Genomic DNA, 15,757 nt, shown 5'->3' with positions numbered 1-15,757 from the left:
GTATAAAAGACACCTGTCCACAACCTCAAACAGTCACACTCCAAACTCCACTATGGCCAAGACCAAAGAGCTGTCAAAGGACACCATAAACAAAATTGTAGACCTGCACCAGGCTGGGAAGACTGAATATGCAATAGGTAAGCAGCTTGGTTTGAAGAAATCACCTATGGGAGCAATTATTAGGAAATGGAAGACATACAAGAACATTGATAATCTCCCTCGATCTGGGGCTCCACGCAAGATCTCACCCCGTGGGGTCAAAATGATCACAAGAACAGTGAGCAAAAATCCCAGAACCACACGGGGGACCTAGTGAATGACCTGCAGAGAGCTGGGACCAAAGCAACAAAGCCTACCATCAGCAAGGTCATTTTTTAAATTATTATTATTTTTTTTTAATATTTATTTTTTTACCTTTATTTAACCAGGCAAGTCAGTTAAGAACAAATTCTTATTTTCAATGACGGCCTGTTCAGGGGCAGAACGACAGATTTGTACCTTGTCAGCTCGGGGGTTTGAACTTGCAACCTTTCGGTTACTAGTCCAACGCTCTAACCACTAGGCTACCCTGCCGCCCCGGAAACGTGGCTGGGTCTTTCAGCATGACAGTGATCCCAAACACACCGCCCGGGCAACGAAGGAGTGGCTTCGTAAGAAGCATTTCAAGGTCCTGGAGTGGCCAAGCCAGTCTCCAGATCTCAACCCCATAGAAAATCTTTGGAGGGAGTTGAAAGTCCGTGTTGCCCAGCAACAGCCCCAAAACATCACTGCTCTAGAGGAGATCTGCATGGAGGAATGGGCCAAAATACTTGTGACTTACAGAAAACATTTGACCTCTGTCATTACCAACAAAGGGTATATTGCTCAATACAAAGTATTGAGATAAACTTTTGTTATTGACCAAATACTTATTTTCCACCATAATTTGCAAATAAATTCATTTAAAAGTCCTACAATGTGATTTTCTGGATTTTGTTTTCTCATTTTGTCTGTCATAGTTGAAGTGTACCTATGATGATTACAGGCCTCTCTCATCTTTTTAAGTGGGAGAACATGCACAATTGGTGGCTGACTAATTACTTTTTTGCCCCACTGTATGAGCAGGCCAAATAATATATTTATATATATTTTTTTAACCCCCCCCCCCTTTTCTTAAACTCTAGCTAGTGTGTTAAGAATAACTAATGTTAGCTCCCAAAGACTGAAATAGATAAATATCAGTTTGAGTTCACTTGAAATATGCAGCATGCAATACAAATGGTCTTGTTCATATGAAGAGGTAACTCCATTGACCATTTTGCCAATTTATTGAAAGCTAACCAAAGTTACAGTTGAGTAGCCTAGCTGTTACGAATCTCTTTTGGCCCGACAGTCTAGGGGGGATGGTAATGACAAAGTAAAAGTGTGAACGAAATAACCACGACAACTGAAATCTACCATCAAACTCAGGGTTTATTGTAAAACACAGTTGGGACATCCAGCTTTCACTGCTTTGCCTGCTTATTGCCCTCGCATAAACATCTCGCGGACACAAAATAGTAGCTAGCGAGAGGTTATTTTTAAATACTGCATTTCGCAATTGGCTAGGTTGCATCAATTACCTTCACTAAAAACACTGCAAAGATTTTGCCTGCAAACATTCTATGTCTACCTTATGATTTGTTGGGAGAGTTGTATGTCTGAAGAGGACCCTCCCCTGAATCTTTATTTTTTTCATTTTAAAAATTACCAAAATAATCTGTCATTAATCCCAGATCTAGTGCTGTTGCTGCCCTTGGCCTATGATTTCCGTGACTAATGGCTAATCAATTCCTCAGATCCATACAATAGCACACATAAGAGAGGAAGTTAAACTGATGTAGCAACTACATGTTAGACAATTCCTTTACAGAATGCACCCAGCCACACAATAGGCGAAACAAAAGTTATAGTTCTACCTGGGTGTTAATCTGAAGCTATCGCTGTGTTTACTTTTCCTAGCACCACTGGCTGTGCTTTGAAGCATGAGAATTAGCTCTTTATCCTTGACCTTAAACCTTACAGCAATCAAGAAGAAACTGGCTGAGCCAATAAGGTACCACCAGCATGAAGAGCAAAATGCATGGTACAGTACATCAGGTGAGGCTGCTGAGGGGAGGACGGCTCATAATAATGGCTGGAACGGAGCGAATGGAATGGCAGCAAACCATGTATTAGATACCATTCCACCAATTCCGCTCCAACCATTACCACAAGCCTGTCCTCCCCAATTAAGATGATACCAACCTCCTGTGCGATACAGCCGTCTGTCAGTGAGTTCCCTCAACTGTACATTCCTCTAATGATCCAGTATTTTTTTTCACCTTTATTTAACCAGGTAGGCCAGTTGAGAACAAGATCTCATTTCCAACTGCGACCTGGCCAAGATAAAGCAAAGCGATACAAACAACAACAGAGTTACACATGGAATAAACAAACGTACAGTCAATAAACACAATAGAAAAAGTCTATATACAGTGTGTGCAAATGAGATAAGGCAATACATTTTTATTCGTTATTTTACCAGGTAAGTTGACTGAGAACACGTTCTCATTTGCAGCAACAACCTGGGGAATAGTTACAGGGGAGAGGAGGGGAATGAATGAGCCAATTGTAAACTGGGGATTATTGGGTGACCGTGATGGTTTGAGGGCCAGAATGGGTATTTAGCCAGGACACTGGGGTTAACACCCCTACTCTTACAATAAGTGCCATGGAATCTTAGGGTGGTATGCTGCTGGCAGTACATAGGTCATAGTAGTGAAGTAATTACAATTTAGCAAATTAACACTGGTGTGATAGATGTGCAGATGATGATGTGCAAGTAGAAATACTTGCAAAAGAGCAAAAAAGTTAATAAAAACAATATGGGGATTAGGTAGGTAGTTGGATGGGCTATGTACAGATGGGCTATGTACAGCTGCAGCGATCGGTAAACTGCTCAGATAGCTGATGCTTAATGTTAGTGAGGGAGATATAAGTCTCCAACCTCAGCAATTTTTGCATTTCATTCCAGTCATTGGTATATCTCCCTGGTCATCCCCTGCTGGAGCGTGTGCTATGGGTGGGTGTTGTTATGGTGACCAGGGAGCTGAGATAAGGCAGAGCTTTACCTAGCAAAGACTTATAGATGACATGGAGCCAGTGGGTCTGACGACGAATATGTAGCGTGGACCAGACGACGAGAGCGTACAGGTCGCAGTGGTGGGTAGTATATGGGGCTTTGGTGACAAAATGGATGGCACTGTGATAGACTGCATCCAATTTGCTGAGTAGAGTGGTGGAGGCTATTTTGTAAATGACATTGCGAGGTCGAGGATCGGCAGGATGGTCAGTTTTACGAGGGTATGTTTGGCAGCGTGAGTGAAGGAGGTTCTGTTGTGAAATAGGAAGCCGATTCTAGATTTAATTTTGGATTGAAGATGTTTAATATGAGTCTGGAAGGAGAGTTTACAGTCTAGCCAGACACCTAGGTATTTGTAATTGTCCACATATTCTAGGTCAAAACCGTCCAGAGGAGTGATGCTAGTCGGGTGTGCATGCATTTAGTTTAGTTTTACTAGCGTTTAAGAGCAGTTGGAGGCCACAGAAGGAGTGTTGTACAGCATTGAAGCTCGTTTGGAGTTTTTTTAACAGTGTCCAAAGAAGGGCCAGATGTATACAGAAAGATATTGTCTGCGTAGAGGTGTATCAAGGAATCATCCGCAGCAAGAGCGACATCATTGATATATAAAGAGAAAAGAGTCGGCCTGAGAATTTAACCCTGTGGTACCCCCATAGAAACTGCCAGAGGTCCGGACAACAGGCCCTCCAATTTGACACACTGAACTCTAGCTGAGAAGTAGTTGGTGAACCAGGCGAAGCAGTTATTTGAGGAACCAAGGCTGTTGAGTCTGCCAATAAGAATACGGGCCCTGTGTTGGGCTACCTCTCTTCTGCATCCCTTAACAATCGGACAGATGTGTGGATCTATCTTTAGCTCATGATAATGCATGGAATGGAAATAATGAATAAATAAATGATGGATGATAAATAATGTAGGCCTAATACGATTTGACTACAACTTCCAGTAGCCCCATAGGTTTGTTTGGCATTTCCTGGTCAGGAGGGCAGCCATATTTGATTCGATTATCTCGGCTCGGAGTAGTAGCTAGCCAGTTGCAGTTGTTCTGAAAAAAAAAATCGTTGCTGGATTATATTACACACATTTTCCACGACAAATGATAGCACTCTTTTAAAGAATAACTGCTTAACGTTACCGTGCTTAGTCAACGATGAATCCCGAATAGTAAGTAACACTGTTGGTTAATGATGACAGCCTGTTTTTTTATGCTAGCTAACGGTCGTCCGCATCCTGGCTAACTGTTAGCTAGTTTAAGATACTTGTTTTGTCTTCTTTACAAATATGAAATCAATGACATAAGGTATGTTCTGTATCAACTCCACCCTAGACATGTTTTATATTGACTATTAATATGCGTATTAGGGCCTGTTTTTATCTGCCTAGCTACGTTCAAACGCCAGCTAAGTTAGCTAGCATAAATGCTAGCTAACCACCCATACATAAACTAGCAAATATCAGCTGGTAGCTAATTTAGCTAGTTACTATCACAGCTGGCCAGTTAGGTAACGTCATTAGCTAGTTAAAACGTCAACTACTTTGTTGACTTTTTCAAATATGAACATGTGTCAAAAAAATCAGCTGACCAATTTAACCATAATTGACCAATAATATAGCTATCTAGTTAGCTATGTGTTTAATTCTATTCAAGGCTACTTTGATTGTTGTGTGATACAAATGCATTTATTGATTGACTGGCTTTTGTCACTAAAGTAGCCAGAACTAGTTACTATGTGACAATGTATGGCCTTGTTGTTTTTGACTTTCAACAAATTGAATTAATTGACATTTATTTAACCTGTGAAATGTCTACTCTCCTTTCAGTGATTATTTATTCAAGCTGCTTCTGATTGGCGACTCTGGCGTTGGAAAATCTTGCCTCCTCCTCCGATTTGCAGTAAGTAGCTGGCCTCTGTCTAGGTGTGTTTTTGCCATGTTGATATTTTGAGAGATAACAGTTTGATGTCCCGGGAACTTTACTGTACTTTGAACACCCATAGGGATTTTCTGTTTTTCTCTTCAGGACGACACATACACAGAGAGCTATATTAGCACTATTGGAGTGGACTTCAAAATTAGGACCATAGAATTAGATGGAAAGACCATAAAACTTCAGATTGTGAGTACCTATGGCTGACATGACTTGATTGAGTCACAACAATGTCAGAAGTGGAACATTGTGATTTGTATATGATGTTGGGTGTGACTTTGCTCTCATTTGGCCCCCAGTGGGACACAGCTGGACAGGAACGGTTCCGGACAATCACATCCAGTTACTACAGAGGAGCGCATGGCATTATTGTAGTGTACGACGTCACAGACCAGGTAAATCCATCCCTCATTTGCTTTTTTTTTTTTATCACTTTCTATAACAAGTTTACATAGCAGATAGCCTTGTTCTCAAACCTGTGTAAGTTAACAAAGTTTCAGTGTATCTGGTTATGCTGTCTATTGCATCGTTTGTTGAGTTATCAACAGTTGTCTCCTCTCCTGTCACACCCCAGGAATCCTTCAATAACGTGAAACAGTGGCTACAGGAGATTGACCGTTATGCCAGTGAAAACGTGAACAAGCTGTTAGTAGGCAACAAATGTGACCTGACAACAAAGAAACTGGTGGACTACACAACGGCCAAGGTAACGCTCTACCTGGTTACAGAATGAAAACAACAAAAAAGTTATATTTTTAAGTTGAATCTTCTCTCACTCCTGTTCTATCCCCCACTCTTTTCTCGTCTCTTTGCCTCTTTCTTGGTGTGTATATGCCTCTCCCCTACTCAGACCTTACTGTTGCCTCTCTCTCTCATGTCCCCTGTCTTTTTCTCTTCCTCCCTCAGGAATTTGCTGACAATTTAGGGATCCCCTTCTTGGAAGCCAGTGCCAAGAGTGCCACCAACGTGGAGCAAGCCTTCATGACCATGGCAGCTGAGATCAAGAAGAGAATGGGCCCTGGGGCCACAGCCGGAGGTTCGGACAAGTCCAACGTCAAGATCCAGAGCACGCCAGTCAAGACCTCCTCTGGAGGCTGCTGCTGAGGCCCCTCAGCCCCCCAAACGCCATCCACCCAGACCCCTACCTACTAATCTCAAAAGTTACCATGCTCCACAGGGATAGAGAAATGGGGGGGGAGAGAGTGACAGATAGGGAAGACTAGTGGCCTGGATTGTGTGTGCAGTTGCAATAACAGAAATGACCCCCCACCACCACCAAGGTCCGCAATAGGATGGTAAGCCCATCCACACCCACAGAAACACACTAACATAATGTGGGATATTTTTTACGTATTACCAAAACATACCTATACAAATTAAGATGTGGCAACTTATCCAGACATTTTTTTAAACAAGCTGCAAGGTGATAATTATGAATGAGAGGAATATGAATAAACCTTGTCCGACTCTTTACTCCAGGTCTGCTAGTTAATAATACATTTTTCTACGATGGTTTTGTTCTCCTTATTTTACTGTGGATATCAGCATGACTTTGGCCTCATCTCCTCAAAAATGATTTAGGAAGCACTCCCAATGAAGCACATGTTTTAAAGAGCTTTATGCATGTTGGCAGAACTGATTACTTTACCCACAATGCATCTGGAATGCACTCTTCATGACTTAGCACGTCTGCTCACTGTAATCAACCCAAATTATTTAGAGGAAATATCATTCAATGTCACGTGGTCCAACTTCATAATGTTGCCCCAAATAATTTGCCAGCTCCTTTATGGCAGGATGTATATATGATATGCTTTTGGCACACTGCGTTGTTGGCATGTCCTTCCAGCCCTAGAGACCTTTTGTATGCCCATAATGGTTGTATGCCCAAGCTCTTATCTCTTATTTGGGTTTAGTGTAATGAATTTTGTATGACACTATCATTAGTTAACATTCCTGTACAGAGTAATTGTTCTGCTGACATACATAATGCCACATGGACACGTGCTACATTGAAAGTGTCATTGTTTTTCCTCTGCCAGTCTCTCAACCAACAGCACAAAGTTTCACCAAACGCTGAAATAATTCTACCAACTGTATATATTTATACATATGTAAGAACTGATTAGCTAAACCTGTAGAGAAGCAAGTGCAATATGACATGAAAAGTAGCTGAACATTTTAATTTCGGCATGTGATTTGTGGCTGAGGACTTGACATTTTTGTGGCACAATGTCTACTATTAAACAATGAAGGAGATTCTTTAATAAAGATTTGTCTTATTGGAATTATTTCCTGATAGTTACACCTGTTCAGCATGTACATTTCACACTGAAATGCGACAGACTTTTTGTGCTCTTGCTTCATAAGCTGAATGTTAATGATCTTTGGCCTAGCTTCCATTGTGTCCAGTAAATGGTGCGGTTGTGCTGAACTTGAGACGTCCATACCCTAACCCCTACTATTAACCTTACCTAAACGTCACCTTTAAAATTAGCCTTCAATGGGGTGATGTCAGTTGGACAACCCAAGGATCACGTTTAGACTTTCTCTTACCCAGCTCAACCACCTTTTTGTGCCTGCCGGGGCCAAAACACTTTTTTACTTCTTACTTTTGAGTCTGTCCAGCAACGAGTGTACATTACAGTTAATGGGATTCTCTGGTACTTTAATATACTTTTTAGCCAGTTTTGAAAGTGTTCCCTTAAAATTGTGTACTACGTAACATATGTGCAGATCTGTGCACCACATTGTTACTCTCGCTCTGCTGTGTGTTCATGATGTCTCTTGCTAGCTGTCACTCAAATGGTGAGGGGTTGAAGCTCATTGGTTGAATGCAAATGCTAGGGGGCTGGCCCACGTGGGGGAAAATGTATGGAAAATGGCGCAGCACAGCTACCAGAAAAACAAACTAGGGATTTCGTGGCTAATTGAGTTAAGACAGTAATCCTGTTCGTAGATGCATCGGGACCCAGTAAAACAACTGAAACACTGAAGCTGGTACAGGTCTGTACCAGTGGAGGGCAGCATTAGGTGGTTTAGTTCATCTCTGAAGCTGTACTGTCTGTCTCCCAGTAGTTTGGATTTCTTAATCTGAGTTAAGGGCAATTTCAAATCAATGACTTTGAATGGGCCCTCATTCGAATAGTAATTAGATTACACATCCCCAACAGCTGTCGTGAATTACATTGGCTTTTCCATGGCGTTCTATGTTGAATCTGAGTTGATGTGACGTTGACGTCTATGACAAAGGCATTGTTTTGTGGCTGTGATCGATACCCTTAATCTATTCTTTCACACCAACCTTGTCATAGAATTAGTATCATACCCAAGGTAGAGCACCCACCAGATCATCCTGTGATTGGTACCCATTGTGTGCCCGCTTGATTAACATCTGACCCTCTCATCCGCGTTGCGGTGGCATGGTGCCTGCCGCTGTAAATGTGCCCTGGCCGGCCTCTCTCACACACAGGCCCCAGGCAGAAGAAAGGGCACACTCTTAACTGTTTGGCATGCTCCCTTCCACCCTCCTCCCCTCTAGCAGACCCCTGTAATTATGTCAATGGAGTATAGTAAAAGGCAGTGTGAAGCCAGCCTCTTGTTTAGCTGTTGAACTGGAGTCTTCTATTCTTCCTAGGCATAAACCCAATTTGCTTTTAAGTGAAAACAAAACCTACATTCAGCCGGTCAGCGTGGACAAAGGGCTAGATGTTTTGCTGTGAGGTTCAGAAGGAGTTGGGATGGGGAGCAGCAGCAACGGCGCTGAGGAGGGGTTTAGAGTTGATGGCGCAAGAGGGAGGAGGGGTGGGCTGTTTGCCGGCTTTATTTGTTCTTGGTTGCCGGGCAATGGAAGGGGGAAAGCATCTGTGACAGCTGTAGAGGGGCCCGCAGCCTTTCCCCCGATCTACAGAAGAAGCCCTGTAGGTAAAATACAGAGAGAGAGAGAGAGAGAGTGAGAAAGGGGTGTGGGGGAGGATAGGGAGGGAGCTCGTAAGCCCATGTGTGAAGTTCACTCACAAGACAATACCCACAGCAAAAAAGGTGAGCTGGATTTGTGGATAAGAGATGGAGAATCAAGCCTCCATTATGTCAATCTTAATTCTTTCACTCATGCCTAACGTCAGGTGTGCACTTGAGACAGGCTTTGGCCATACTTTGTAGTGTAACATCATCAAATGGAGTGAGAGGTGTTGTGGACTGTGTGTCAGCTAGCACTGAACAGCATGCTGCCCTACTGGCCAGACGAGTCCCATTTGTATGCCTGACGCCCTTCTGAACAATGGCTAAGTGTGCAGCAGAGCACAGTGGATTCTCTTTGGATGAATCTGAATTAGCAGCAGCCTGAAACGACTGACATATAATACAAGTCTACATGGACAGCTCAGTGAATTAGACTACCGGTAGTGACTGTTTCTGTCTGTTAGAATTGGAACTAAGTTGTTTTGCATTCTGTTCTCAAGCGGTTGACTTTTGGTCGCTGCTATAGTACTGTGAGTAAACAGTACAACTACTTGCCTTTGAAGGATTTAGCCTCTAACACATTATTTTATTGCTACTCAGCCTCCTTGTATTCACTGTAGACTAAAAGTAAGTGGTGCGTGTTTATTTTACAAGGCAGCCTATTTTAAACTTCATTGACACTTTTTTTGGGGGGGGCAAGATGAGCAAACAAAAGATACCTGGTTTCTAGTCACCGACTATAGGATTAACAAGAATTCTGTTGACTTTAGTTTTTACATAAACTGCATATGTATACACTCCCCTTGAGTATTTACACAGCCCATAAACAAGGATGACTCATTCCTGACTATTCATTCCTGACTATTCAAGCGACACTGACTTAATGTATCTTTTCAGGGAGTTTAAAGCTGCTTAGGTCAGAAGCATATCTCCAGAAAGTGAGTTGCCACAAGGGCATCTTGCAATTTGCAGCAGTGATGAATTGAGTGACTATGACTTGAGCTGCCTACTAGCTTTAGTTACAGTATGTCTGTGCCCGACCCTCTTGTTCATGCATGCATGTACAGTGAGCTCCAGTGAAAGCATTTGGGGGTGTGATTCATCAAATATGTCAACTATCTCACCATTTCATTTACCTCACAGTGAGTGCTAAATAATCAAAGACATGTCTCTCTTTTCCCCCCTCAACATCTTAACGCTCATTCCAGCCAGGCCACACTTTAAATTGAAGGCCTCCGTTACGCTAGATTTTCTTTGGCTTTTAATCCTTTCATGCGAGACCTACCCCCCCCTCCCCTTTTTTAGCTACTCTCAAAAAAGCAAATGGCGATACTGTATCACTCTGAAGTAGCTCCTAGTAGTTCCTGGCCAGGCAAGACAAAAAGAAAACAGGAAGAAAAATATAGTGATGGATGGATGCCCGCGGCGGAGGAGCCAACCTTAAACTGCAGCCGTTCATTTCCTGATCCCAGCCTGACGGCCATCCCTCAGTGTTCTCTCTCAGAGCAGGAGGAGGAAGAGATGGGTGGGATGGGGTTTCGGGAGCTAATTGTCAACCTTGGCAGTTCGTTATGGAGGGGGGGTCTGTTTGAAAATAGTGCCCGGGTGCCAGTCGTACGTTTTTCTATGTGGTGGAACTGGCTCCAGAGAGTCTGTTGTAAGTAAGAGGCCCAAAAGAACTGACCCCAGGATCTGCCAAAAGTTGACACAAAACTAAATCTGGAGGATGTATGCAGAAAATAGGAGCCTTAATTGACACCACCTTTTTTGGTGTATTTCTTTGGCAGTTCCATGAAATATGGGTGTCTTGTTTGTCAGATGTAGCAACTTCTCAACCCTCTTCCGTTCTCTAACCTGTCCTAAAATTGCTTCCAGTTGCTTACAAGAAACATAATTCTCAGAGTAGAGGTCTGTCTCTCGCCATGCCTTTCCACTCTGCTCCAGTACCATCATGGTTGTTGTGATTAGACCACTGCTACTCTATTGGCGTGTCAAACGGTAGGCATCCCTCGGGGCTGCGTCTTTCATTCAGCTTCATTTCGTTTCCACGTGTAATTACAAGTGATGTGTAATGATATGTTAATTTCCTGCATGGGCTCTGATTGGGGTTGAAGTCATAAGGCAGTTCTCTGTACAGTCTCAGGTCCATCTGTCTGTGGGTGGACGGTTGGGTGAAACGTGAGAGGGGAGAGAAACCATGATGACCGCAGGAGCCCTGCAGCCCTGTCTCAACTGGTGCCAGGCCCAAAATAGGAGAGCAGCGCTCGTTCCGCTCACAACTGGCAACCCAGGCCCCCCTTTCTTGCCCCTAGTAGGGACAGAAATACCCCTAGCCCGGACTACTGCTGCCCTTCTGTCACGACTGTTTACCAGCTGTGGCATTGCCATCACTTTCAGGGCCCTAATGGCCATTGTCATTTTCTTTATTTAAAATTGTACTACATTCATTTGACTTCCCTTAGTTCGTACTCATGTACTGTTTCTGGCCTTAACTTTTAACCTTGGCTTTTGTGCTGATTTACACTGAGGTGTTAAACGTAACTTTGAACCAGTCCAAAGTTCATTACGGGTTCCACTGGTCACAGATGGGTAATGCCATATCTTCAGCTCCTGCAATAATTTGAAGGGAATCAGCTGCTTGTGTTGGAGAGTCCTCCGGTTTTTATTCTTGCCATCTGGTTGCAATTATGTCATGCTCTGCCTAACTCGGGGATAACCACCACATTATTGAACAGATGCCAGAGAATGGAGTAGTTTGGCACTCACATCATTCTTTCCTAAATGAGCATCTGCACACAAACAGACACACAGGTGTGCGCATAGCCGCATAACGACCCACGTCCATTTTGGGCATATGAGCATTTGATAAACCCCTTGATAAAAAGTATTATTTCTGCAGTTTACTTATGCTCTATTATCTGACTAAGTGTTTTGGACATGTGGCCATGCGTTTGTCTTTGAAGCTCTCTGCTGCAGCATAGTTGTAACCTGTTTGACGAGTTGAAATTTGTCTCCAGTTATCGATTGAGAAGCTGTTGCCAGAGTGACAGATGGCAATTGGCTAAAACCAAAAAAAAAGGTTGGTTTGATTTCTAAGCATTATAATGGAAAAAAATTACACTTTGATGTAAAAGTAATACACCTTGTGATGTACGTTAGAGCTACATTGTACGAGTGATCATTGTCAACACATTTAATTTCCCCAGCAAACAAAAATGCATGACAATATTTTTATTTATTTATTTTTATTTCACCTTTATTTAACCAGGTAGGCAAGTTGAGAACAAGTTCTCATTTACAATTTGCGACCTGGCCAAGATAAAGCAAAGCAGTTCGACAGATACTCCATGTGTAACTCTGTGTCGTTGTAAAACAAACATACAGTCAATAATACAGTATAAACAAGTCTATATACAATGTGAGCAAATGAGGTGAGAAGGGAGGTAAAGGCAAAAAAGGCCATGGTGGCAAAGTAAATACAATATAGCACGTAAAACACTGGAATGGTAGTTTTGCAATGGAAGAATGTGCAAAGTAGAAATAAAAATAATGGGATGCAAAGGAGCTAAATTAATTAATTAATTAAATACAGTTGGGAAAGAGGTAGTTGTTTGGGCTAAATTGTAGGTGGGCTATGTACAGGTGCAGTAATCTGTAAGATGCTCTGACAGTTGGTGCTTAAAGCTAGTGAGGGAGATTAAGTGTTTCCAGTTTCAGAGATTTTTGTAGTTCGTTCCAGTCATTGGCAGCAGAGAACTGGAAGGAGAGGCGGCCAAAGAAAGAATTGGTTTTGGGGGTGACCAGAGAGATATACCTACTGGAGCACGTGCTACAGGTGGGAGATGCTATGGTGACCAGCGATCTGAGATAAGGGGGGACTTTACCTAGCAGGGTCTTGTAGATGACATGGAGCCAGTGGGTTTGGCGACGAGTATGAAGCGAGGGCCAGCCAACGAGAGCGTACAGGTCGCAATGGTGGGTAGTATATGGGGCTTTGGTGACAAAACGGATTGCACTGTGATAGACTGCATCCAATTTGTTGAGTAAGGGTATTGGAGGCTATTTTGTAAATGACATCGCCAAAGTCGAGGAATGGTAGGATGGTCAGTTTTACAAGGGTATGTTTGGCAGCATGAGTGAAGGATGCTTTGTTGCGAAATAGGAAGCCAATTCTAGATTTAACTTTGGATTGGAGATGTTTGATATGGGTCTGGAAGGAGAGTTTACAGTCTAACCAGACACCTAAGTATTTGTAGTTGTCCACGTATTCTAAGTCAGAGCCGTCCAGAGTAGTGATGTTGGACAGGCGGGTAGGTGCAGGTAGCGATCGGTTGAAGAGCATGCATTTAGTTTTACTTCTTTTTAAGAGCAATTGGAGGCCACGGAAGGAGAGTTGTATGGCATTGAAGCTTGCCTGGAGGGTTGTTAACACAGTGTCCAAAGAAGGGCCGGAAGTATACAGAATGGTGTCGTCTGCGTAGAGGTGGATCAGAGACCCCCAGTCCCTCGACTTCTTGGCACTGACGGAAACATGGATCACCACAGATAACACTGCTACTCCTACTGCTCTCTCTTCGTCCGCCCACGTGTTCTCGCACACACCGAGAGCTTCTGGTCAGCGGGGTGGTGGCACCGGGATCCTCATCTCTCCCAAGTGGTCATTCTCTCTTTCTCCCCTTACCCATCTGTCTATCGCCTCCTTTGAATTCCATGCTGTCACAGTTACCAGCCCTTTCAAGCTTAACATCCTTATCATTTATCGCCCTCCAGGTTCTCTCGGAGAGTTCATCAATGAGCTTGATGCCTTGATAAGCTCCTTTCCTGAGGACGGCTCACGTCTCACAGTTCTGGGCGACTTTAACCTCCCCACGTCTACCTTTGACTCATTCCTCTCTGCCTCCTTCTTTCCACTCCTCTCCTCTTTTGACCTCACCCTCTCACCTTCCCCCCCTACTCACAAGGCAGGCAATACGCTCGACCTCATCTTTACTAGATGCTGTTCTTCCACTAACCTCATTGCAACTCCCCTCCAAGTCTCCGACCACTACCTTGTATCCTTTTCCCTCTCGCTCTCATCCAACACTTCCCACACTGCCCCTACTCGGATGGTATCGCGCCGTCCCAACCTTCGCTCTCTCTCCCCCGCTACTCTCTCCTCTTCCATCCTATCATCTCTTCCCTCTGCTCAAACCTTCTCCAACCTATCTCCTGATTCTGCCTCCTCAACCCTCCGGTCCTCCCTTTCTGCATCCTTTGACTCTCTATGTCCCCTATCCTCCAGGCCGGCTCGGTCCTCCCCTCCCGCTCCGTGGCTCGACGACTCATTGCGAGCTCACAGAACAGGGCTCCGGGCAGCCGAGCGGAAATGGAGGAAAACTCGCCTCCCTGCGGACCTGGCATCCTTTCACTCCCTCCTCTCTACATTTTCCTCCTCTGTCTCTGCTGCTAAAGCCACTTTCTACCACTCTAAATTCCAAGCATCTGCCTCTAACCCTAGGAAGCTCTTTGCCACCTTCTCCTCCCTCCTGAATCCCCCCCCCCCTCCTCCCTCTCTGCAGATGACTTCGTCAACCATTTTGAAAAGAAGGTCGACGACATCCGATCCTCGTTTGCTAAGTCAAACGACACCGCTGGTTCTGCTCACACTGCCCTACCCTGTGCTCTGACCTCTTTCTCCCCTCTCTCTCCAGATTAAATCTCGCGTCTTGTGACGGAAGGCTGCCCAACAACCTGCCCGCTTGACCCTATCCCCTCCTCTCTTCTCCAGACCATTTCCGGAGACCTTCTCCCTTACCTCACCTCGCTCATCAACTCATCCCTGACCGCTGGCTACGTCCCTTCCGTCTTCAAGAGAGCGAGAGTTGCACCCCTTCTGAAAAAACCTACACTCGATCCCTCCGATGTCAACAACTACAGACCAGTATCCCTTCTTTCTTTTCTCTCCAAAACTCTTGAACGTGCCGTCCTTGGCCAGCTCTCCCGATATCTCTCTCAGAATGACCTTCTTGATCCAAATCAGTCAGGTTTCAAGACTAGTCATTCAACTGAGACTGCTCTTCTCTGTATCACAGAGGCGCTCCGCACTTCTAAAGCTAACTCTCTCTCCTCTGCTCTCATCCTTCTAGACCTATCGGCTGCCTTCGATACTGTGAACCATCAGATCCTCCTCTCCACCCTCTCCGAGTTGGGCATCTCCGGCGCGGCCCACGCTTGGATTGCGTCCTACCTGACAGGTCGCTCCTACCAGGTGGCGTGGCGAGAATCTGTCTCCTCACCACGCGCTCTCACCACTGGTGTCCCCCAGGGCTCTGTTCTAGGCCCTCTCCTATTCTCGCTATACACCAAGTCACTTGGCTCTGTCATAACCTCACATGGTCTCTCCTATCATTGCTATGCAGACGACACACAATTAATCTTCTCCTTTCCCCCTTCTGATGACCAGGTGGCGAATCGCATCTCTGCATGTCTGGCAGACATATCAGTGTGGATGACGGATCACCACCTCAAGCTGAACCTCGGCAAGACGGAGCTGCTCTTCCTCCCGGGAAGGACTGCCCGTTCCATGATCTCGCCATCACGGTTGACAACTCCATTGTGTCCTCCTCCCAGAGTGCTAAGAACCTTGGCGTGATCCTGGACAACACCCTGTCGTTCTCAACTAACATCAAGGCGGTGGCCCGTTCCTGTAGGTTCATGCTCTACAACATCCGCAGAGTACGACCCTGCCT

The 15,757-nt window shown here is 44.4% G+C and overlaps 1 protein-coding gene across 1 annotated transcript; it reads left to right on the top strand.

Annotated features, from left to right (window-relative positions):
- The first annotated feature begins 4,109 nt into the window (after nt 1–4,109).
- LOC118365010 (ras-related protein ORAB-1-like) lies at nt 4,110–7,340 on the top strand. The gene is made up of 6 exons (XM_035746892.2): nt 4,110–4,306; nt 4,964–5,036; nt 5,163–5,258; nt 5,369–5,464; nt 5,644–5,775; nt 5,976–7,340. The coding sequence occupies exons 1-6, from the start codon at nt 4,293–4,295 to the stop codon at nt 6,171–6,173; spliced, it is 609 nt and encodes a 202-aa protein (XP_035602785.1). The 5' UTR covers nt 4,110–4,292; the 3' UTR covers nt 6,174–7,340.
- The last annotated feature ends 8,417 nt before the right edge of the window (nt 7,341–15,757 follow it).

The sequence above is a fragment of the Oncorhynchus keta genome, chromosome 32 (genome assembly GCF_023373465.1).
Source record: "Oncorhynchus keta strain PuntledgeMale-10-30-2019 chromosome 32, Oket_V2, whole genome shotgun sequence".
In the NCBI taxonomy this organism is placed as follows: domain Eukaryota; kingdom Metazoa; phylum Chordata; class Actinopteri; order Salmoniformes; family Salmonidae; genus Oncorhynchus; species Oncorhynchus keta.
Note: the sequence above shows the minus strand (reverse complement) of the source record. Positions and strands in the feature narration are given on the sequence as shown.

Excerpts from the sequence above, each read along its gene's own strand:
- LOC118365010 (XM_035746892.2), top strand. Across the intron at positions 5,259-5,368 it reads AGACCATAAAACTTCAGATT|TGGGACACAGCTGGACAGGA; the intron begins GTGAGTACCTAT and ends TTTGGCCCCCAG. Across the intron at positions 5,465-5,643 it reads TGTACGACGTCACAGACCAG|GAATCCTTCAATAACGTGAA; the intron begins GTAAATCCATCC and ends GTCACACCCCAG.